General features: G+C 39.9%; 2 protein-coding genes across 2 annotated transcripts in view; one reads left to right on the top strand and one right to left on the bottom strand.

Moving 5' to 3' along the window:
- Positions 1-290: 290 nt before the first annotated feature.
- LOC308397870 (RNA guanine-N7 methyltransferase-activating subunit-like protein) lies at positions 291-3325 on the bottom strand. The gene is made up of 3 exons (XM_080884093.1): positions 3173-3325; positions 2796-2966; positions 291-1177 (listed from the first exon to the last, which is right to left on the bottom strand). Exons 2-3 carry the CDS (start codon positions 2963-2965, stop codon positions 958-960), a joined length of 390 nt encoding a protein of 129 aa, XP_080740219.1. The 5' UTR covers position 2966; positions 3173-3325; the 3' UTR covers positions 291-957.
- Positions 3326-3626: 301 nt separating this feature from the next.
- The window catches only part of homer2 (homer scaffold protein 2), a 37813-nt gene continuing 19731 nt past the window's right edge, over positions 3627-21708 (top strand). Inside the window, exons 1-2 of the mRNA XM_080884092.1 lie at positions 3627-4179; positions 17395-17551. Of these exons, the coding sequence (XP_080740218.1) occupies positions 4175-4179; positions 17395-17551 (162 nt within the window). The 5' untranslated portion in view covers positions 3627-4174. The remainder of the gene's footprint in view (positions 4180-17394; positions 17552-21708) is intronic.

Here is a 21708-nt window from a genome sequence, read left to right as displayed (position 1 = left end):
GTAACACAAGGTCAGTGATTCTTTGGTGTTACAACCTGAATCAGCTTAGTGCGACTAAATGAAAGAAAGAAAATAACAAAATAGCATACAGTAGAAAAATGAAATATGTTTAATGCAAACAGACCAAAGGCCAATATCTGATCTTATCAATTTTTGAACTTTTAGACACATCCCTATAAATTATCTCCAATAAATTATTAGCAACTGTTTCTGCTGGGAACAAGACTCTTTATTAAAAAAAAAATAAAAATATCAAACTACATAACTCAACCCCCCCCTCCAGAAATCTGTTTGTTTTTTAAATTTAGTTTATTGACAGCAGATTAGTTCTTAAGTCTACATGTCCTTGCATAACATTCTGACACAGAAAACTGAAGCTGTGTTGCTTACACGTTTTCGCTGCAAATTCTGGTTTAGTGTTTGTTACAACACTGTACCACACAATTTTATACCAAAGCATATAAAACAGTAGCAGAAAATAAACAAAACAATGCTCCTGTGAAATTTCAGAGCAATAATGTGCTAATGAAATTATACGGCAGCCCACAAACCCGAGAGAAACAGTCATTTTCAGTGTCAGTGTGAGCTCCACTGCAGAATACTGCAAATCTATCTCCTGTTAAGACATCCAAATATGACAACAGGGCTGAGCAGTGTGAAATAACATGGGAAAACATTACTGTGGTTAGGTATGACGAGGGGGGGGGGGGGCTAAGTGGAAGTCCAGCAGATTCACACAGTCCCATTTACCTGCCAGGAATTTTAATTTGGAGAGTAAAAATCAGTGCATCAAAAATAAAATGATAAACACAAAAGACTTTTTTTGTTTATACATTGCTCATCTTGAATCACTGAAAGAAATATTAGTTGCACACTCCTGCATATAGTACTACAATGTGAGCTGAAAGACTACAAATACTTTAAACACTTGTAACACCTGAGAGATTACAAAAGAGATCAGTAGCGATCATGATGTGGTCTCTGATGGGAGACGTATCCCTGGTTGGAGCTTGGCCGCCCTGAATAAGACCCACTTCCATGACCCCAGTGCCGGTCTCTGTCTCGGTCTCGCTCTCTGTCTCGGTTTCTGTCGTGCCAATGTTGCTGTCCACGATCATCTCGTCTCCAACCGCGGTCTCCTCCCCATCCACGTCCTCTGTGACCACGGTCATGGTACCTTGATGATGACATAAAATTAACAAACAACAGGCAGTGATTGATAGACATTAGCTTAAGTTGTCCTCATAAACTACTATGGTATTGTGAGTCGTGCTTACTGGGTTTCTCTAATCTCTCATCACAATTTAAAAATAGATTTCTCATTTACAAGGAGGTAAAAATACCAGGAAACTCCTCCAGAAACTTCCGTGTTAATGCTGGGATTTCAGTTTTATGAAGACAGTTCACTTCTTACTGGGGTACATCGCCATGGCAACTTATTCTACCAACCTAACCTGCAGGCTATGCTCCAGATTAGATATTAACAGGTCCAAAATTACCACCTATGGATTAATCGGTTCTCTGGAAAATAGCGTCAACATTCCTGGAAGATCCCTCTGACCTCTGTGGGCAGACTGTATTGGGGCCAAGTTTTCTTAAGAGCATAAAACACAGATTTTGAGATCTAGCCTTATTCCTTGATTTTTGTGTGTGTGCCATTTTCTACAAATATTGGAGAATTTCAGTACACAATTATTAATGGGGTCACACAACACATTTATGAACCTTACATCAAATTTGCTCACAGACAAAGCTTGCATCTGAATTACAAACGAAACTAAAACCATCTTACAGACACTACATTAATTTCATTGCATAACAATTGTAATCCATCAGATGTATTCGTTACAGCAGACTTATAATTTACAGAGCCCTCATTTTCATCAGCATTCTTTTGTGGCTCCTGGAGGAGTTTAAACAGATATGCCCAGACCTCCCTTTTTTTAAGTCACCTCCTCTAGCCCTTGTGCTGCGACACTAAGGTGTTCCCAAGCCAGCTGAGAGACAAAGTCTTGAAATGACTAAAGAAATTACTTGTCCTGGGTTGGCCCTGGAAACTCCTCTGTAGGACATGCTCTAAACACCTCACCTAGGAGGGAAACTAGTCAGATGGTTGAATCACCACAACTGGCTCCTTTTGATATGTGTGAAAGTAGCGGCTTTATTCTGTGCACCACCTGAATGATCGAGCTTTCATCCTCTCTCTCAGGATGGAGGAAGTTCTTTTTCACCACTCCACAAGTCACCACCTTATAACAGGGGAGGAGTTTGTGTGCTGTCTCAAGTAATTTGCTCCAAGTTGCAAACTGGTCCTGGGTGAAGGGCAGAATAAATGAGTCTGTGTTGGTTCACAGTCACACAGATCATTGGAGTCCTGTGTGGTTGGTTGGTTGGTTGGTTGGGGGGGCTTGCGACTGGGTAGATGCTGCCAGTGCCATGCCTTTCAAAATATATCAGCGGTATCTCGAACGTACTTCATAGTACACTGTCCAGATCAATGGTATAGTGGAATACTGATCTTTAAGGACAGTTTCACCCCTCTGACTATCTTGCTGTCATTTTTCAGTGGAAAACTGCCTTACTTAATGAGAAGTCTTTTGCATTCTTCTTTACTGGTTCAGAGCATCTAAACAGAATCTCTCATTCCTTATCCCAGCTACACGATGGTTAGGGGAATTCTCCTTAATATTTTCTAACGCTTATCACCTACATTACAGCGGTGTTTCTATCATTATCGCTTCTCTCAATCGTTAGCAGTTTCGCAATGACAAAATGAAATCAATAAGCAGCCCTACCGGTTATCTCTGCCTCTCTGGTTTCCTCCCCCACGACTCCTCCAGTCCTCCACGATGGGAGGGCGGTCTGCAGGACGGTTTAAGTACTCCTGGTACTCCTGATCCTCCGAGGAGAACCTGTGTGCGAACATCTCCTCGTAGTTCTGCTGGGTTTCCGCAGTTTCGGTCATTCTGTGAGCACACAAATTATTGAAATACTTAATATCACAGAAAAGCTGCTATCGCGGCGTCGTGTTTGTATTCCCTCTTGGTCTTGCTAAACCGCGTGTTCCCAATAAGATAACTATTCTGGACAGTAATAGTAGTTATCCAACATATAAACAACGAAAAATAAAACTAGATTAAAAACAGTTACATCTCTGGCTTTGAAAAAATACCTTAATGTGACAAGTACGTCGTTAGCTTTAGCGACACTTTCCACTTCTGAAATTTCAGTGTCGTACGTCGCTGAAATCCTTCCCCCCCCGGAACAAACCTCTACAAATTTTAACGGTTCTGGGAGCGCGCGCACCTGCCAGAGATTAATGAACGTTACCTGGCAGTTAGGGGATAGAAGAAAAAAGTCCAACAACCATTATGATAAGATTCAAGACCTATTAATTGACACAATTACATGCTAATAAGTGGCGTAGCGAAGTTTGCTTTAACAGTTATTCCGCTTAATTTGGGAGAAAGGGCAAACTGGTGGAAGCCAGCACAGTGAATGGAAACATGTAAGTGCATCAGATTTTTATTTTTTATTTAAAAAACCGTCGGGTTTAACTGAAAATTATTTTATATTTTTTTTTTGTTTATGACTAAAAAACTCCAGTCTGGCCTGAAAGTCCATCTAAAACCGCAGACGCCACCACAGATATGACAGGTTTAGGAAACAGTGGGTGGCTGAAAGGAGAAAGCAGGTGGAAGCCGCCCCGTGTCGCTGCTGCTGCCGTTGATATGAAACAGCCCGTTGTGGAGGAAGAAGCTCAGCGTATAGCAGCGAAATGCAAACATTAACTTAACTCACCAGCGCCGATTGTTTGAAGGCGGCGAGGGAGAAGCCACGCCAAGGTGGGATTCACACCCGCCCATGTGAACAGGAAAAACAAAGGAGGAGAGGAGGAAAAAACTTCCTGAATTGAACGGGCTTCTGTGAGACTGAGCTTGACAGCCCGGTGAGTCGAGTTTGCGAAGAACTGCTCTCTCTCTCCCCCATATCTCAGCTGTCTCTCAGCGGCAAGAGGACTTGTTCGGAGCTGGCACACGGGGTTATGAACTCTTTGGACCGCTAATCATCTACGGACTGCGCTTTTGAAACATTATTTTTCCTCTCAACCCAGCCAATACATAACCTTCAGATTAAAGAAAAAAATAAGGAGTTGTTCCTCAAGTCCGCGGCAATGGGGTGAGTAATCCAGAAAGCGCTGCCCTTCAGAGCGCCTCTCATGACACCTGCGCTGACTAAAAATGTGTTTGTGCGGCGAAAAGACGGCAAATATGCCCCCAGAGCTGCCCGTTTCACCTGTCAGCCCTCAAATACATTTAATTCTAAATATCGCTGATTTCAAGCGCCAGGTTGTGAGAATATCACCTCTGTTTTATTGCCAGATTGTGTTGCAATGTGGGGAAATTAATGAGGTGACTCTTGTTGGACTGTCAGTGAGACTATTCAGATGTGTGTATATGTGTGTGTGCGGTGGGGGGTTGATGCCATATTTATAATTATGGATTTATGTTTTATTTATGAGCAGAATTTCAAAAGGATCATTCTTGAGTGCGCCGCTTCTTCCTTTTCTTCAGGATAGGAATATGGTTTGGAGAGGGTTATGATATGGAGGTGTCAGAGTCAACACTGCCCACTAATGAGGAGAGATGGTGGTACTTGTGGAAGTGTGTATTTGTACGTATGTGTGTTGTCCACAGTACTGGAAGTAGTGGCGTGTACTCCCACAGTAGTTTTACATGGTACCGTACAGTATTTTGCCTCTATACTGTGGTATGAATGTTGATTCTGTGGCTCACTGCCACAGTTATGCAATCACCATCTCTCCCTCTTTCTGCACATCTACATATATCCCTGTCTATGCTTTCCAAGCAGCTGGATTGTTTTAATTTCACACAAAAAAGGGAAAACTTTTCAGACTTAAACCTCATTCTAGATCACTTATTTATTCATTTATTTATTTTAGGAATTCTTCCACTTGTAACACACAAAACTTGGATTTATGGAAACTATGATGTGAGGCGTGAATCACTAGCTGCATAAATGCTCAATTATGTAATGAGTACCACCCCATACCAAAGTGATTGCTTTTCCTCAGTATTTTAATGCGTAAGAAACCAGTTCAACAGTCCTGACTTCCTTTCGCCAGTTTGGTGTACTCACCCAGCCGGTTTCAAAGGACTCAGCTGTGTTGTGTCATGAAACTGACCCATGCAGTGGATCTGTGACAAGCATGGCAGCCAGGCCAAAGCAGGAGTTCCCACCTACTCACAGGCACAAAAGTTCCCTTTTTCTTTTCTATGTTCACTCAGTGCTAAGCAGTGGTGTCACTTGTCAGCTAAATACCTTTTTAAGAAGGAGGGCACAAATGGCTTCTATGAAATTTTATCCCACAGGACTTCCTTGAAACTACATTGGCTGCCTTTGTCATTCCAATTAGTTTCGGGGTAATCAAATGTTGCTTGTATTAAAAAAAAAAAAAATCTTAAAATTCCTTTTTGCAATACCTGAGCAGCAGTGAAAAATCAAAACTATGGAAGGCTGATAAATCCAATCTCCTACACTTGATTCAGTATTATTGCTTTGATGCATTTGAATCAGCAGCTATTACAGCAGTGATTGAATCAGCATGTTGTGACTGTGTTAGATTGTCTGACCAGGAGTCCAAATCACAACTAATGAAATTTACTCTCATAGAAGGCAAACAAAATATTTAATAATAATAGTAATAGCGAATCAAATGTGAGAACTGAAACTGGAAACTTTCTCCTTAAGAAATAACTTAATGATTGTTGCTCATTACGCTGCAACTGAATGATGGAGATTACTGATGAATCTGCAGTTTTCTTGTGTGTTTGTGTAAAACAAGACCCAAAAAACAATGCCTATCACATCTTAAACCTTGAAGTAACTGGACTAAATTAAAGAAAGGGGAGGGGAATTCTTTTGTTCGCCTTCCAATAATTAGCAGATGTGTTGCTAATTCTGCAGTGTATATATTACTACCTGAGCACACCTGCTAATGATGCAATGTGTTTTGCACGAAGCAGCAAATCAACAGATAAGAATGAGTCTGTGTTTGGTGGAGGGAGCTGTAGATCATTTGTTGTGTGTGTGTGTGTGTGTGTCTTTGTCCCTGAAGCTCCTGTCTCCTAAATGAAGTTATAGATTAACTATAAGTCAGACAACACACACATTAACGCCCTCGATTTCTATCTTTACGTGTCCCTTTATTACCATATTTCTTTGAGCAAATGATCTATCAGTACCCTCTTGACCCTGAGACACTTTTTGTTGTTCATGCCATTTCCACACGATTTATTGAGTATATACTGTTACATATTGGTCCAAATTGTAGCATTGTATGTGTGCATTTGTATGTGTACGTCATGTGCGGCATGTCCTAAAAAAGAATAAATCAAGCCTATGTAATTAAAGACTGGTGAATTGGAGAGGGGGAGGAAATTCAGACGGTAGCACTGGGAAAGAAAGCGATGAGAATTCTGTTTCTAAGTACAGTTTTGCAGCTTAAGGGCTGCATCTCTGGAATTATTCCAACATAAAGCCTAGATTGCCTGAAAGCCCCTACTGAATAGGCAGCCACACAGACAGCAATGCAATCAGCATATTGCTATTTAAAGTAAGCCATGCTGGGAGCAGGCCTAACACAGGGATAGATGATAATCTCCTGGCTGGCCAGAGAATGGCATATAAAGGTTTAACACTCATTGATTAGGCTCTGTGACATGTGACGTGACAGTGGGTCCTTTGGCTGCCCTGACAGGAGAGTGGACTGTAAGCTTAATCTGAGGCTATGTTCTCCATCTGTGTCCGAAGGCTGGAGGGGATGGCTGTAGAGGTGCAGTTGGGGAATAGGAGCAGGTCTTACTGTTAAAGAATCATGTGTAAATGAAAGGGGACAGGCTGATGGTGGATTGGACGTCTCATCACCAGATGGTTGAAGCCTAGGAGGCCATCTGCTGCCATGCTGTTCTTCTGTGGAGACTTCCTCACTTCCTTTTCCTTGGAGCGCTCACATTACGTTGGGCTCTGTGTCCTGCCGCCTCAGTGTGGTGGAGGGAGACCTGCTGTGGTGGCTTGTTTGATTCTGGCCTGCTGCCTGTGTTGCATGGGACACTCAGTGATGCCAGACCTGGCATTGATTATGAAGGTCATTGGTAAAATGAATAAAACAAAGTTTACCACAGTCATGCCTAAGACAGAATGTTTTCTACAAAATTAAAATATCCTGCATTAAAGCAATATGTAAAGATTATTTTACTATTTTTCCAGCTGTTTTTCCAATTTGCCAAAATGAGAAACAGCCCGATTACTAAAGTTATAATGTTTCGGCCCTCAGAGCCTGATCATGATCTGTGGAAGGAGTGGGACAAAATATTAACAAGTGTTTTATCTTGAGATCATCAATCGTCGATAGCATGGAGCCAATTATAGATACTTCTATTGAATATGTAGGTGGACTGAACTAATTTCCCTGACAAAGGTGGACTGTGTATTAAAGCAAGAGAGCTACCGTAATTAACTGATTTTAATGCTAGTAAACAAACCAAGTAGCATAACAGCAGCATTTACTACTCTTCAGTTGCACAAATGTCTTGATGTATGTTTGGATAATTGCCTCGCGACGCATCAAACGTTGTATGCCTAATTGTGGATACCGTATTGCAGTACTGAGTTACAATAGGCACAGGAGTTAAATAGTATCTCTCATGTATATCAAATTTTTACTATAGCTTTATAGAGATTGGAAATTCTGGTAATACGGGAATTTTTTTTTTAGTAAAATAGAAATGCTTGTAATTAGTCAGTTTATGAGCAGTAGTGTTGAATTTGGGCTTATTTTGCTCTTCCCTCCTAACGGTTGTTTTTTTCCTGCACTGGATAGTGTAGTGCAGAAGAGATGCCATAAAATAACCTTTAACAGTGACTTAATGCGAGTGGTTTTAAGCTGAGACATCATGCTCCTGTTTTGTAAATGTCAGGAGAAAGAAAATGAAAGCATAATATAGAGCTGTAGTTCTCTGCTAACTAGACCTTGAAGTCTGTTATTGCATACAGTATATATATATACAGTGGCCTCCTTTGACCTGTTGACATCATTAGTTGAGCAAAGTGTTTGTTGCAGGGAAAGCCCAGGTGGTTTAGTAGTAATGAACCCAGAGAGAATTTCCTCCGCTGCTTACTTTGCTCATTCACACAGACAACACGCCGTTCTCGCTAATAAGGCGGCGCCGCTCTCCATCAGGACCCGCAGATAAAATATAACACCATGCCTCAGCGGTGCTCACCTAACATGCAAAAAAAGGATAATGAGAATCCAAGTTGATGATTTCTAGTGTTTTATGCTTAGCAAATTAATACACTCATTTCTAATTTTCCATATTCATGTTGCCACATTTGAACAGTATACCTTGTGACACAGTTTTTTTTTTCATATGGGAAAAGATGTCCTTTTGTTACTGTGCTACACTCTAAAGCCTCTTGTAATGTGGAGTGCTACTGACAGGACCAGCAGAGAAAGTGAGGAAGGATAACTGCTCCCAGTGAGTGTTTCTGCAACTTTACCGTGGATATTTGACAAGTGAATAATGCCCCATTTGTCACTAAAGTTCTTCGAGCAGGCAGCGAAATCTGCATATATATATATTTTTTCAGACCACATAGGGACAAGGACAGCACTTTATACTTACTCTATGAGTGATATAATGAGCTTAAGTAACTGGGGTAGCCTGCTGATTGTCCTGCTTTAGTGCCCGTTTCATCAAGAAAACTTTCACTGTGGTGAAATTGTCTCTAAAGGAATAAAAAAATAAAATAATAATGGAGTAAAAGACCAAAAAAATAGTTTGACTTCCTAATGTTGGATGTTTCTTTTTATTAGTGAGATGGTTGCACAGTTTGTGTTCACATCAGGCAGCTGAGCATAATGTGGTCCAGTCTCTAGAGGATTCAAAAGGAATGAAATATGAAGTCTCACTGGCAAAGAGACTAAAGAGGTTATCTTATATTATAGGTTACTATTCTCAAACATATTGTTATGCCTCTGGAATTGCACCCATGTAAAAGTGACTACTTTATTCATCTCTTGCACTAGAGCTGGGCGATAGAACGATAACGATATGTATCGCGATATAACTTTTACTGATAGAGAAATTAAGCTATCGCGATAGACCTCGCCGCTCTTGTCCTCAAAAAAAAAAAAAAAAAAAAAAGGTCAGCCAATCCAAATTAAGTAGCGCAGAGCCGAACCAATCACAGCCGCAGCGTCACGTCGCGTGACTTGTTACGTACAGCACAAGTGCCAAGCCGCAGTGTGTTTGTTTGGGAAGCAGCCAGCGGGTAATGGAGGAAATGAGTGTGCCGACTAGAAAAATCAACCGAGCGTGACCGAAGAGAAAACAGATGATGGTTCCAACGCCGGAGAGATTGTCGAACGGAAGAGCCATAGAAGTTCCGTAGTGTGACGGTACTTCGGCTATTTCAAGTCTGACAAAAAACAGAGTAGCGTGCACTGTAAATTGTGCCGAAAGCAAGTCTGGAAATACAATAAACTGGTGCATGCGTCACACTGCGCCACGTTATTGTTTCGGTGAAATGAATTTCTACAATACTGTTACTGTTAATTCTACTCTCTGCAGTGTTTAAATGCTTACATATACACACAGTTACTGTCCGTCCACACATACAACTCGGTTCTGCTTCTATGCCCCAGCTTTGTTTACTTTTTCCCACCGAGGCTTCTAGACTTCTGATTGGCCAACATTTCTGCACGGTTAGGAATCTAGCGCCACCTGCTGCTTTGGCATGTTCATAGCAGCGTTTTCCTTCATTTCTGCCTTTATGTGTGGACGGGATTATTTTTTAAAACGAAAATGGAAAATCTCCGTTTTCAAAAATACCCGTGTACATGTGGACGTAGCCTCAGTCTCTGACTGGAAGCGCTAATTCGTCATTCGGCTTTTGTCAGACTAAAGTAACTGTTAAAACTGTTTGAAAAGCTAAGCTATACAACAAGGAGAGATTGAGAATTTCCTTTTAGTTCTCAGTTTATTTGATATTGACAAAAGTTAGTCAGTTTTGTCTGTTCTTCTGTAAAACAAACTAAGATTTATTTTTAGAATTAATATTTTGTTTCTAAGTGGAATTGACAATTTAGTCTGTTTTGTTTGTTCTATTTTGAAACTTAAACGCTTTAGTGGCTGCCTTTTGTGTAGTTTGCAATATTTGCCTTTATTTATCTGAAAAAGTCTCATGTTCCTTAAGTACATCTACCCTGTTGAACTTATTATGGGAAATAAATATTTAAATAAAAACAAGCTGCTGATTATTTCACATTTTACTTGTGAGCAACGGCACATTTAAATCTTACAAATATAGTTATTTGGCTTATATCGTGATAGATATCGTTATCGCCTGAAATGAAAAAAACATATCGTGATATGAAAAAATCTCATATCGCCCAGCTCTATCTTGCACATTTAATGCCCGAGACATGGTGCAAACCCAGATAGCGTGTGGCGATGCCATCTCTCTAACCTATTTAGTGAGCGATCTGACACCTTTGTAACGGTACTGCAGGCTAGAAAAAATGACACTGAACTTTCTAAAGAATCGGGCCTTACTGTCACAAGTGATCAACCTTTCTTTTTTTAAGATGTGAAAAATTACCCAAATATGTTTTTACATAACCACTCTTGGCTCCACATTTAATTTTCAAACATTACCACCTTGTGAGGTTAAACTGTCACACAGGTTTACTGCAGTGATACGAGCTTCCTTGTGTTTAGTGAGACACATTAACTTTCTGTAGGGATGTAAAGAATGCAGTTCGCATAGCTGAAGCTGCTGACGCAGCAGATTTCTGTTAAACCAGTTTCAAAGCCTGTTTGAGTGACGTTAAATGCTTTAGCGTTTAACCTCAGATTTCTAAATCCTCTATCAGACCGAGAGCTCGATGAGCAAAGTTTGTCTGTGGGTGCGGTAAGCCCGGAGTGGATTCCTATACTCAGGAATCTGGACAAAGCTGTTTGTCTTTGTTACTGAAAGAAAAACATGCCTGATCTGCACAGATGTAGCAGCACACAAGTGCAAAGTGACTGCAAGCGCTTGCATGAAAATCACCATCCCAGGCTCCTGTTCAAAGATAGAAGCTGTCTGCTGTTTATTCACACTTCCTCTCAGAACACCATGCCATCCTGTATCATCTTAAAATGTCTTTTTTAAGCTGCATGATAATCCTTCTTAGCTGTGTATGGTGTTAGACTAATCGCTACCTACCTAAGTTATAAGTTTTTGTGAGTTATTACTCTCAAGGCAAGATTGTTTTTAACCCTTTCATGCATGAATTATGACAATCTCAATCAGGATTTTTATTCACCTTAGGCATGAAAAAATAGTTTTTTGAGCTTCATTTTTTTAAAAATGTACTTTTCAAAGAGTGTTTTTTTTTACTTGTCCACTTACGTGGACAACATCACCTTTTGGAGTGGGTGGCAGGGTATGGAGTGACACATCAGTGTCCAATGTAGTGGTTTATGTGCAAGTATACCATCAACACTGACTCTGTGAAAGGCTGATACAAGAAAACAGCCTTTGAATAGCTGTCTACTCTAGTGACCACTATGTGTGAAAGGGTTAAAAATGCATGTATTTATAGGTGGGGTACTCTGAGTAGACGGATCTGTCTGTCAGCTCACTTTAAATCTTATTGCTGGTACACAACAAACACGATTGCTGCGTTATCAGTGTGTACAGTCCTGAGGTGCGTATGTAGGTGTATGTAAGCATAGACAGTGCAGTCTAACTCAGACCTGCACCCCCACATAGAAACACACACACACACACCTGTAAATTATTCAAAGCACCAGATGGGGACAGAGAACGCCTGACAGGCAGCGGGACAAAGTATCCAGTGGTCATAGTCCCAAATGTTGTCGTCTTTTTTTCTTTTCTTTTTTTCCTCATTTATTTTTTTATATCTAGTAAAATCAATCAACCTAATGCTTTTTATCTGAGAAAAGCAGATCAGACAAATCCATTAAACAGTTGTGTGAGTGCATCCATGTGTTCAGCAGCGGCCTTTCACTCCTCCTTCCCTTGCCAGTCTGAGCTGGCTCGAGACACTGGCACTGCAAAGGTCAGCGCGTGTGGCTATGTAAAGCGACAACAGTGATCTGTATAATGGGTTTTGTTGTTCCCAAAGCAGATGAAGACCAAGATTAGGCTTAAAGGGGACAGTGAATTTATTAGGCTTTCATTTCTGTGAGAACCATAATCCCAATGGAAGTAAAAGCTTTATTAGCTCATGAATATGTGCTGCCTGCCAGCTTGTCTGTCTGACATTATTTTCACCGGCAATTCATAACAGTGCATTAAAGTATTTCTGTCCATGAGACATGTCACTTTGCCCGTTGCAGTGAAGCTTTGCAACAACAATGGGACCATCTGTACCCTGTTAATCAAACATGTGTACGCTTCTCAGCGTGAAAAATAGTTTGTTCAGATTTTTAAATTAAAAAAAAAAAAAAAAACCAGATGATTTTGATTAATTTTCCTAAGCACATCCCCGTGCTTAAAATGTTCAAAATTGATTTGTTGGCATCACATTACAGCAGCTGTACCAGTGTATCTAGCTCAGAACCATTACATATGTTTAAGGAAGGAAGATACCAGCCCAAGAAAATGAATGTAATGAAACAGTAAAAAGGGTTATAACAAAGAAAATATAATGCAGTAGAAAAAATTGTGTGGTTCTGTTGCTGTGGTGGTTCAATCCCAACTGCTCCAGTTTGGTTTGGGCAAGATATTGAATTTAAGTTTTCCCCGATGCGTCCATAAGATTGTGAATGCTAGACAAAGTCTAGTCTTGTTTGAATGAATGTGTGATTGGGTGAATACAGCTTGTAATAAAAAGTGCTTTGAGTGCTCAGAGTAGAAAAGTGCCATAAAAGTCCAAGTCCAAGTGATAAGATTTTGTGGAGGCAGATAAGTGATATGTAAACAATGTTTTAGAAGCACATTTGGGATTTTACAGAGAATAAAATTATCATTAAATCATCACTAATTATCAGAGGACAGAATGACTCTTATAGATGCTTATAAGATGGAAATGGTGGTATTTTGATCATTTTTCTTCAAACTGGCCATGACTGTGTTTGGGTGAGCTAATGCTTGTGCTGGCTAGCTAGACTAGTTATCGGGATTCAACTCTACTCATTTTGATATTAAGAGGAGATGCTAATTTAAGCTAGCAAAAACACTATATTAAATCTACTAACCAGAAAAACTAACAGCTGACTCCTTTTTGTCTTTTACTACCTGACACTGATTAAGAGAAATCCGCATGTGACTCAATGCTGCCAGTCCCACGAAGCCTCAACACAATTTAAACTGATGTGTTTTTAAAAATAAATTCACTCTGTGCAGTGGTCACAAACAGGTGGATTTACTATAGAGACAGAAAAACAGACAGCCTGAAGAGACACGTTTCGGCTGTAAAGTTGAGTATTTTAACCTGGGATTCTGTGGGGGTGGAGTGGCTTTTAGAGATATCCTGAAGTGCCCATTTGAGGAAATGACAACTTAATTTTTCTGCCCTGGAGTTTGATGTTGGCTTAAGATATGGCGTAACATACAGATCATCCTTGAGGGCTGTTCATACATCACAGCATCCAAATTTCTGACTCAAAAGGGCTGTTTTACTATCGTTGCAGTCATTACACACTGTTTGCTGCTACAACTACACATGTTTCTTTTCCAACTATTTATTTATAAGTGACTTATGTATGTATGTATATATATATGTGTATATATTGTACTATTCTTAGTTAGCGTATTGTCTGTCTTGTCTTAATGTTGGTTTAAAATGGAGCACTGTAACAAAAAATAATTTCCCCCAGGGATCAATAAAGTATTCTGATTCTGATTCTGATTAGAGTTCAGCGTTTAGTGCATTTTAGCCAGGTCTTAGCTTTAGATGGAGAATTGAAGGTGAAATCCAAAACAAAAGACTAGAATCTACAGTATGGGCTTGTGTAAATGTGTGGGTCCGACACACTATGGACCGCAGCAAAATACATGTAATACCAGCAAACATTTTGTTCTCCCTGTTTTCCAGGAACGTGGGAACGAACTGCACTGTGCTGTGCTTGTACTGTAGCTCACTACTCAAGGCATCAATATGCTTCCACTGAAGTGCTCTTCAGATGGCTGAACAGCATGTGAAAGCCCACTTACTCCCCGATGTCAGCACTGAGGGGGGGCTGCAATCCAACATTTTCTTTATTTTCCTAAAGCGACAGTCACAAGAACACCCATTTCATACAACTGATGATCAGCTGTAGATTTGTTTTTATTTTTTCCCCAGAGGCTTTATCCCCCTTCTTGACACAATTACTTATGTCACTTTCTGTTTCTATAACCATTTGCAATGTTTTGGATGCCTTTGAGGAAGGATTGTTCATGAGTGTGTTATGCATGTTTGCACGGTTCATTGCATTTCACTCCTCTGTGAAGGCACAGTTTTCACAATGCATTTGACTGTGCCTTGTGGGACAGAAGCACTTTTGGTGCCAGTTGGAGGTGGTTGGAGGGCCCTTGGAATTAAAGAAAGGATAACAAAATGATCAGTATGTGCTCAGAACAAGCTACTAAAATATACTGCAATCAGAATAACAAAGCATTGACAACAGTCAAGTTATTTGTACCAAGCAGTGGCATCTTTCTAATCTATATTTTGTCTCTGAAAGTATTTTTTAATTCACATTTTGATTTCCAACAAGTACTTTGAATCTGTCTCCCCACATTCTTCAGCTTGTATCCATTATTAAGTTCTTGAGGTGTCCTATGATCCCTCTCATCTCAGCCACTCCACTTAATTATTCCTCACTCTTGGAACGTTATAGAGGAGTATTTCAACCACCTGCACTCGCCTTTTGAAATGAGAACCTCCAGTGGAAATTTTAACCCTCCTGAGTCCAGTCCTTTTAAAGCACTATCATTAAAGAGAAGGCAGACTGTTTTTTATTACTTTTTTGCTTCTAGCGGCAGTGCTCTTTCAGTCTTAGGTTTCTGCATAGTTGCCTTGAAACACTAAAAATGGATGGTCTGCTTTCAAATGGAGTTTTTTTTTTTTTTTAATATTTATTTATTTTTAACCACAAGCTTTGAAACTGTGTAATAGTGTAGTAGATACCGATGTGTTCTTTTTACTGAACCCAGCGATCACAATGGCTTGAAATTTAATTGATTTACAGAGTCATGTCTATTTTAATACAGTGTCACCTGAAGATCACTCAGTGTCTGCATTCTTTAAATCGGGGAGTGTCAAACATACGGTCTGGGGCCCAGAATTGGCCCGCCAAAGACTTTGGAAAATGTGAAAAGGGGCATACATTTTGGACTTTTAACTAGTTTTAAAGTTTTTACATTTTTACATCTTACCGTACTGATTTAAAAACCTCTGGGTCATTCATACTACACCAAAATATTAAGTAATAGATGAACATTTAAATGACAGTTTCTGGCTCAAGAGTTGGCAGTTCGTCTTGTAATCGGAAGGTTGCCGGTTCGAGCCCCGGCTCGGACAGTCTCGGCCCTTGTGTCCTTGGGCAAGACACTTCACCCGTTGCCTACTGGTGGTGGTCAGAGGGCCCGGTGGCGCCAGTGTCCGGTAGCCTCGCCTCTGTCAGCGCGCCCCAGGGTAACTGTGGCTACAATGTAGCTTGCCATCACCAGTGTGTGAATGGGTGAATGACTGAATGTAGTGTAAAGCGCTTTGGGGTCCTTAGGGACTAAGTAAAGCGCTATACAAATACAGGCCATCAATTTTGGTTTTATTTCATGTGTTTTCTTTGTACTGTTTTTATTTCAGCGTGGGGTTCAAATTATTTGCAAAAGGTTAGGGTTTTTTTCTCTTCTTTTTCTCCTCTGTTAAAAGCTGTGAAAGCTGAAAATCCACTTCTTGTCTTACTGAGTCAGGCTATGTTTCCAGGTAACAGCAGGACTGTCATCGGAATCATAAAGGTGTGTCTGTGGATGTCATTGAGAGGAGGAGCATTTGTATTTAGTCTGCGGTCATTCAAGTTTAACAGCCGCCTTGATCCTGCTCCTCATGCTGATGCTCTTCTGAATCACAAGGGCGGTGTGCAGCTCATGGCTGAGAGGCAGATTACTTCACTCCCACGGATAGATGACATGATTTTGAACTTTTCTCCATCACATTTATTGCTGACTTGGGTTTTATACATTTTATTATTATTATTTTTTTTAAGTCGAGTGTGGTTTCACCTTTTCACTTAAAAATGATTAAACTATAAGGAGGCTGTAAGAGATTGAAAATGGAGAGAGAACTGCTTGAGTATAATGACAGAGACGTGGCAGTAAAACTGGGCTGGACAAAAGCTTAACTTGAATCAGCTTGTGAATACTTTCTAAAAGTGGACACTGAAATGAGTCAGAGACGGGCTCAGCAGAGCTTTTATCTACTTATAATTCCCGTAATGAGTGGAATCCATTTTACCGATGTTTCCCAGTACAGTCGTTTGCCGATAAATCCTAAGAATCCCCATTAGTTTACAGGTTTAATATCGGTGTTTTATGGATAACGTGCTACCATTCAAGCTAAGCGAAGTAATACAAAGCAGTTTTCTTTGATTATAAAAGATGACTCATGATGATGGCAAATGTATGCAAAATCATAATTAGGAATTAATCCAACTGATGTTTAATTCAGTGCCTTGTGCTGTGCAATATATAAACTGTTCAACAAAACAAAAACTGCTTTTGGATGTGGGTAATTGCAAATGTGACATGATAATAACATACTAAGAAAATGGGCAAGCATTATGTGCATTATCAGAGTGACATGTTGCCATTAGCACTGTGCATGTTTAGTGTAAAAACTGTTTTGACAATGTGATCACTTGGTTAGATTAACATTGCATCCAGTAGTAGGCAGCTGGTGTGAGAAAAGTCAATTATCTGACTGTGGTGCACTAGAAAAATCTTTCTCTAAACACATAAAAGTGCACAGTCCAAACATCTAGTGTGTTACTGACACCTATGAGAGGGAAGGGGGGTGTTAATGTGCTAATGGCTTTGGGTTGCCATGAGAATTAAGGGTTTGTGTTACATTATCACCTGCCTGTCCACACTAAGACTCTCAGGACTCTGCATTTCTGAACACAAAGCACACGGTCTCTGCAGACTTTATGTGATAAAGCTTTTATTCACCCTATAGCTCTGTTTGTGTGTGTTGTGTGTGAGAGAGATTTGGCTCGTTTATCAGTGGATGTTATCTTGAGCTGTAGTTCCATGTTGTGTCTTATCTCAATCGCCCTCTAATATCGTCCCTCTGCTCTGTCTTCTGCTCTTCAGGGAGCAGCCGATCTACACCACCAGGGCCCATGTCTTCCAAATCGACCCAACTACCAAGAAGAACTGGGTTCCTGCCAGCAAGCAGGCTGTCACTGTCTCCTATTTTTATGACAGCACGCGTAACAGCTACCGCATTATCAGTGTCGATGGAACCAAGGTATGTGTGTGCATATTCTGTATCTTTGTGTAACAATATCAATATCAATAACTGCCCTCGGGAGACATGGAACGAGAGAAACACTTAATAGTATTGAACAAAAGGTGCTGCCAAGCATGTCAGTATTGCATTTGCTGCTCTCACTGATTAGCGTTAGTCCAACATGGCAATGTTTAAGGTTTCCTGCAACTCCTCTGCGTTTGTCTGAATAATTTGATATTAAATTTATTGCACAATGACAAAGAAAAAGATGACATCAGCTCTATTTGAGGTCACAATATTTAGCAGTTAGAATTGTTGTATGATTAACTCTTTACACCTTGAAAGCCTACTTACTGGGAGCAGCCCTAGTAACAGGAGGCTTGAGGTCAAACTTCATCTTTATGGGGAAAGCGTCAAAGTTTAGTCTACTCATGTAGTGCTAAGCTGAAATAACTGTCTAACCGGACTGGCTGACACCTGCAGTTAGGTCCATAAGTGTCAGACAGTGACACAGTTTTTCTAGGTTTGTCTCTGTGCATCACCACGGTGGATTTTAATGATCAAATGATCAAGATGTGATTGAAGTACAGACTTTTAGCTTAAAAAAGGGGTTTGACAAAACCATTGCATTAGCTGTTCAGTAATTAGTCATTTTATGCACAGTCCCCCATTTTCAGAGTTTCAAAAGTAACAGTTGACTGACAAGTTGTTTCATGTCTTGTCAGGCTTGTTCACCATTTATTCCATGACAAATTAAGCATTCTGGAGTTGATTCAAGTATTGAACTTGCATTCAGTTCACTGGAACTGTCTATGTGAGAGTTGTTGATGCAACTGAAAGAAACCAGATTAGACCTCGCTGGAAGATCTCCAAACGTGTTGGCGTAATTCTGAAATAAAAATCTTTAGACAGATGAAGACGCGTTTAACCCGTACCCGAATGATAGGAAGGGAAATCTATGAGGTAAGGAGAGAAACATGATCTGACGCACAACACTTATTCTGTCAAACACACTGTTATAGTATGGGCATGTATGGCTGCCAGTGGAACTGGTTCAGCAGTATTTAGTAATTATCTGACTGCTGATAGAAGTAGCAGGATGAACTCTGTAGTGTACATGGCTGTACTCTCTGCTCAGATCAAAACTGATCCCACGGTGCTTCACAGTACACAAGGATAATGGCCCAAAGCATACAATGAAAGCAACCCAAGAGTTTCTCAAGGGAAAGAAATTTGATATTTTTCAATGTGCACGTTGGTCACCTGATCTCAGACCATCAGAGCACACTTTGGAGTTACTGAAGACAAAACTGAAGGCAGAGACACCCACAAACAAGTGAGAGTCGAGACCTGGCAGAGCGCATACACAGCATGTGGTGACGAGCATGGGTTCTAGACTTCAGGTAATCATTGACTGCAAAGGATTTTCATCACCATGTTAAAGACTTTTCAAAGTTATTTTAGTTTGTCCAATTACTTTTGAGCCTGTGGAAATGAGGTCATGTAAAGGTTGGCTGTAGTTTAAATGTAATAAATAGACTACATTGAAACAGACTTTCTATACTGTCGCTGCATTTGGTACTGCTACAGTTTAAACTGTGTATACTTGTTATAGCAATGTTAATTGGAGACCTTAAAATTCAGAATTGCCCATTAAACAGTTGTACTTTCCATTAACTGTATAAACATACATCTAATAAAATATTTTTTAAAATTAATGCAGTGTTACAGTTCATAAAATAAAAATGTTCGTGTTGACTGTCCAATTAAGGGAGGAAAAAAAAGTGTGAGCTCTGCATTTTTATTTGCCAGCTGTTTCCATGGATTTAATGTATTTAAAAGCACACACAGCACATAAAAATATGAATATGGGACACACATTGATGATTTCTGTGCTTACCTAGGATCTTCTGCCTAGTTAAACTGTTTCCAGACATGGAGCTTTGCAAAACAAATATGTTAATCATAACATTAACTTGAATAACTGCCATGTAAGTTGAAATATTAGCAATCTTCCCCTCTAATAGATTAACAAGAGTATCAAAGAGCTGCCGACCTGTGGAGTCACAATTAAACTCAATTATCTGTAATTTCATGTCATCAACAAAAAGCCAACAGTCGTCATACTCTGAGGGTGGTAGAGTTTTTAAAGACTGGCCACACTGCAGGGGGAAAGTGTCAACTTTTGCTTGTGTTATAGTGATTTTTTTTTTGTAGTTGTGAGCATAGTGCTAAGATTAAATAATACAAGTGATGATGGACACCACTTGAATTTGTCTACATCCCATATTCACACAGTCTTCCTCTGCTTGCTGAAAAAGTACATTATGCGTTTCCATGGCGATCAGTTTTCTGTCTGTGTAGAAAGCTAGAGGAGCCTCAGGACAGCGATATTCCTCTGTTGACACTGTTAGGCAACCACATTTCAGAGTCTTAAATCACATAGTTTACCTGCAGAGCCACTTTAGGGTGGGTGTGTTGACAGATGTTTGGATTGGTTGATAGTTTCAATTCTCTGCTTCGGTGAAAGGATTGAGGAGTTAAGATTACCAGCAGGCGATGAGTGGCTTTCTCACAGGAAGTCAGCATATCGGTGTTGAGTTTTTTGCACAGCAAGCATGTCCTGCTGTCTTCTTAGTGCAAAGCATGTTTTTTTGTTGTTTTTGTTTTTTCTTTTTGTATGTTTTTGACCATCTGGCTCTACTGTAAAGAGCTTGTGTTCATTCTTAGAATTGTAACTCACTTTTCTGGGCAGTTTAAGCCTCACAGCACAATTTTAAGTAAAAGAAGCATCGGTTCTCTTCTCCAGCAAAGCATTGTTGAGTCAAGCTCTGCTAGCTTCAAAGCATTGAAAGCTTTCTTCCTACAGCTACAGAGGCAAGACTTTAATGTGTTATGTCATCAGCCAGCACTTATGGATCTGCAGGGATGACAACAGCTGACAATAGATTACTAAAGATAAACTATATCTACTACTTCATGTCTGTTTTATTTGTGAGAAAGATAATGGGACTATTATTTATTCATGTCTAAAAGCATCAATATTTTGTCCTCTATTTCCTCAAGGCCATGAGTGCTCTCTCTCTTCTCTCCCTCTCCTGTCATCTTTGTTGTTGTCCTCCTCCTCCTCCCTCCTCTGTAACCTTAACAGAACATTATGTGTCATAAAATCTCTGCAGGGAACCGCTGTACGCGAGGTACAGGGAAAAGGAATTTCTCAAATGTTATCGCAATTTAAAAGGAGCAGACTCCTGCTGATTTTAATTTTATCCTCCTATCCATTTAATTTAAGTGAGTCAAAGTGATGTCGATATGAGCAAAGTAACCAAAAGCGAAGAAACGTTGAGTCATGTCAAATAGATGTTAAATATAGTTTCTAGTTTGCACAGTTGCTGCAAGGGAGACAGGTCTGTCTAGAAGAATTCTGTGCTGTTGCACGCACTAACTATGACAGACCATCAGCTTGTATTCATCCACCTATGATGTCTGGGCAACTGGCTGATGATGATATGGCAAGTAGAGGAGCGCATCAGCACTTTTGACTGTCGCTCAGCCTGCATCGTGCTTCTCATGCAACGATGTACCAAGTGCTGTGACAACACAGTGAGGACACATCTAGCTGTACTTTATAAATAATTCCCAGTATGATAACTTTGTGAGGTAATGCCTAAAACACTCAGTTCTTTTTAGATTTATCTTTCTGACACTTCATTAAGTATCTTCTTTTTTTTTTTTGGCACAGCCAGTTTCTAGCACTAACGTTAAAGCTCATGAGCTTATGAGTTTGGCTTGTAGGCTAAAAGACATGTCTCCGCCAGTAATAAGAATTCAAATGAGCTTTTTATTCATCAAATGCTTGTGTAATTTAGTAATTTCATTGTATTCATTCACTTTGTCTGCTTATTACAATGTCTGTTAAGCCAGGGCAATCTTCATTGCATGGCATACCCTCCTTTCTCTTCGCTGTTCCTGTCAATCGTCACTTTTGACTGTTAAATACAAAACTGTCAAACAAATATATATTCTGCTACCTAGCCAGAGCTCATTAATGTGCTGGGAAATGTTGGCATTCAGCTGCTTTGCCCATACCAAGGAAGAAAGGAGTAAAAAAATTTCCAAAACCTGAAGGTTCTGAAATAATTATTTTATTAAGTGCTAAGTATTCTACAGTGCTA

The sequence above is a fragment of the Rhamphochromis sp. 'chilingali' genome (genome assembly GCF_963969265.1).
Source record: "Rhamphochromis sp. 'chilingali' genome assembly, chromosome: 6".
NCBI classification, from domain to species: Eukaryota; Metazoa; Chordata; class Actinopteri; order Cichliformes; family Cichlidae; genus Rhamphochromis; species Rhamphochromis sp. 'chilingali'.
Note: the sequence above shows the minus strand (reverse complement) of the source record. Positions and strands in the feature narration are given on the sequence as shown.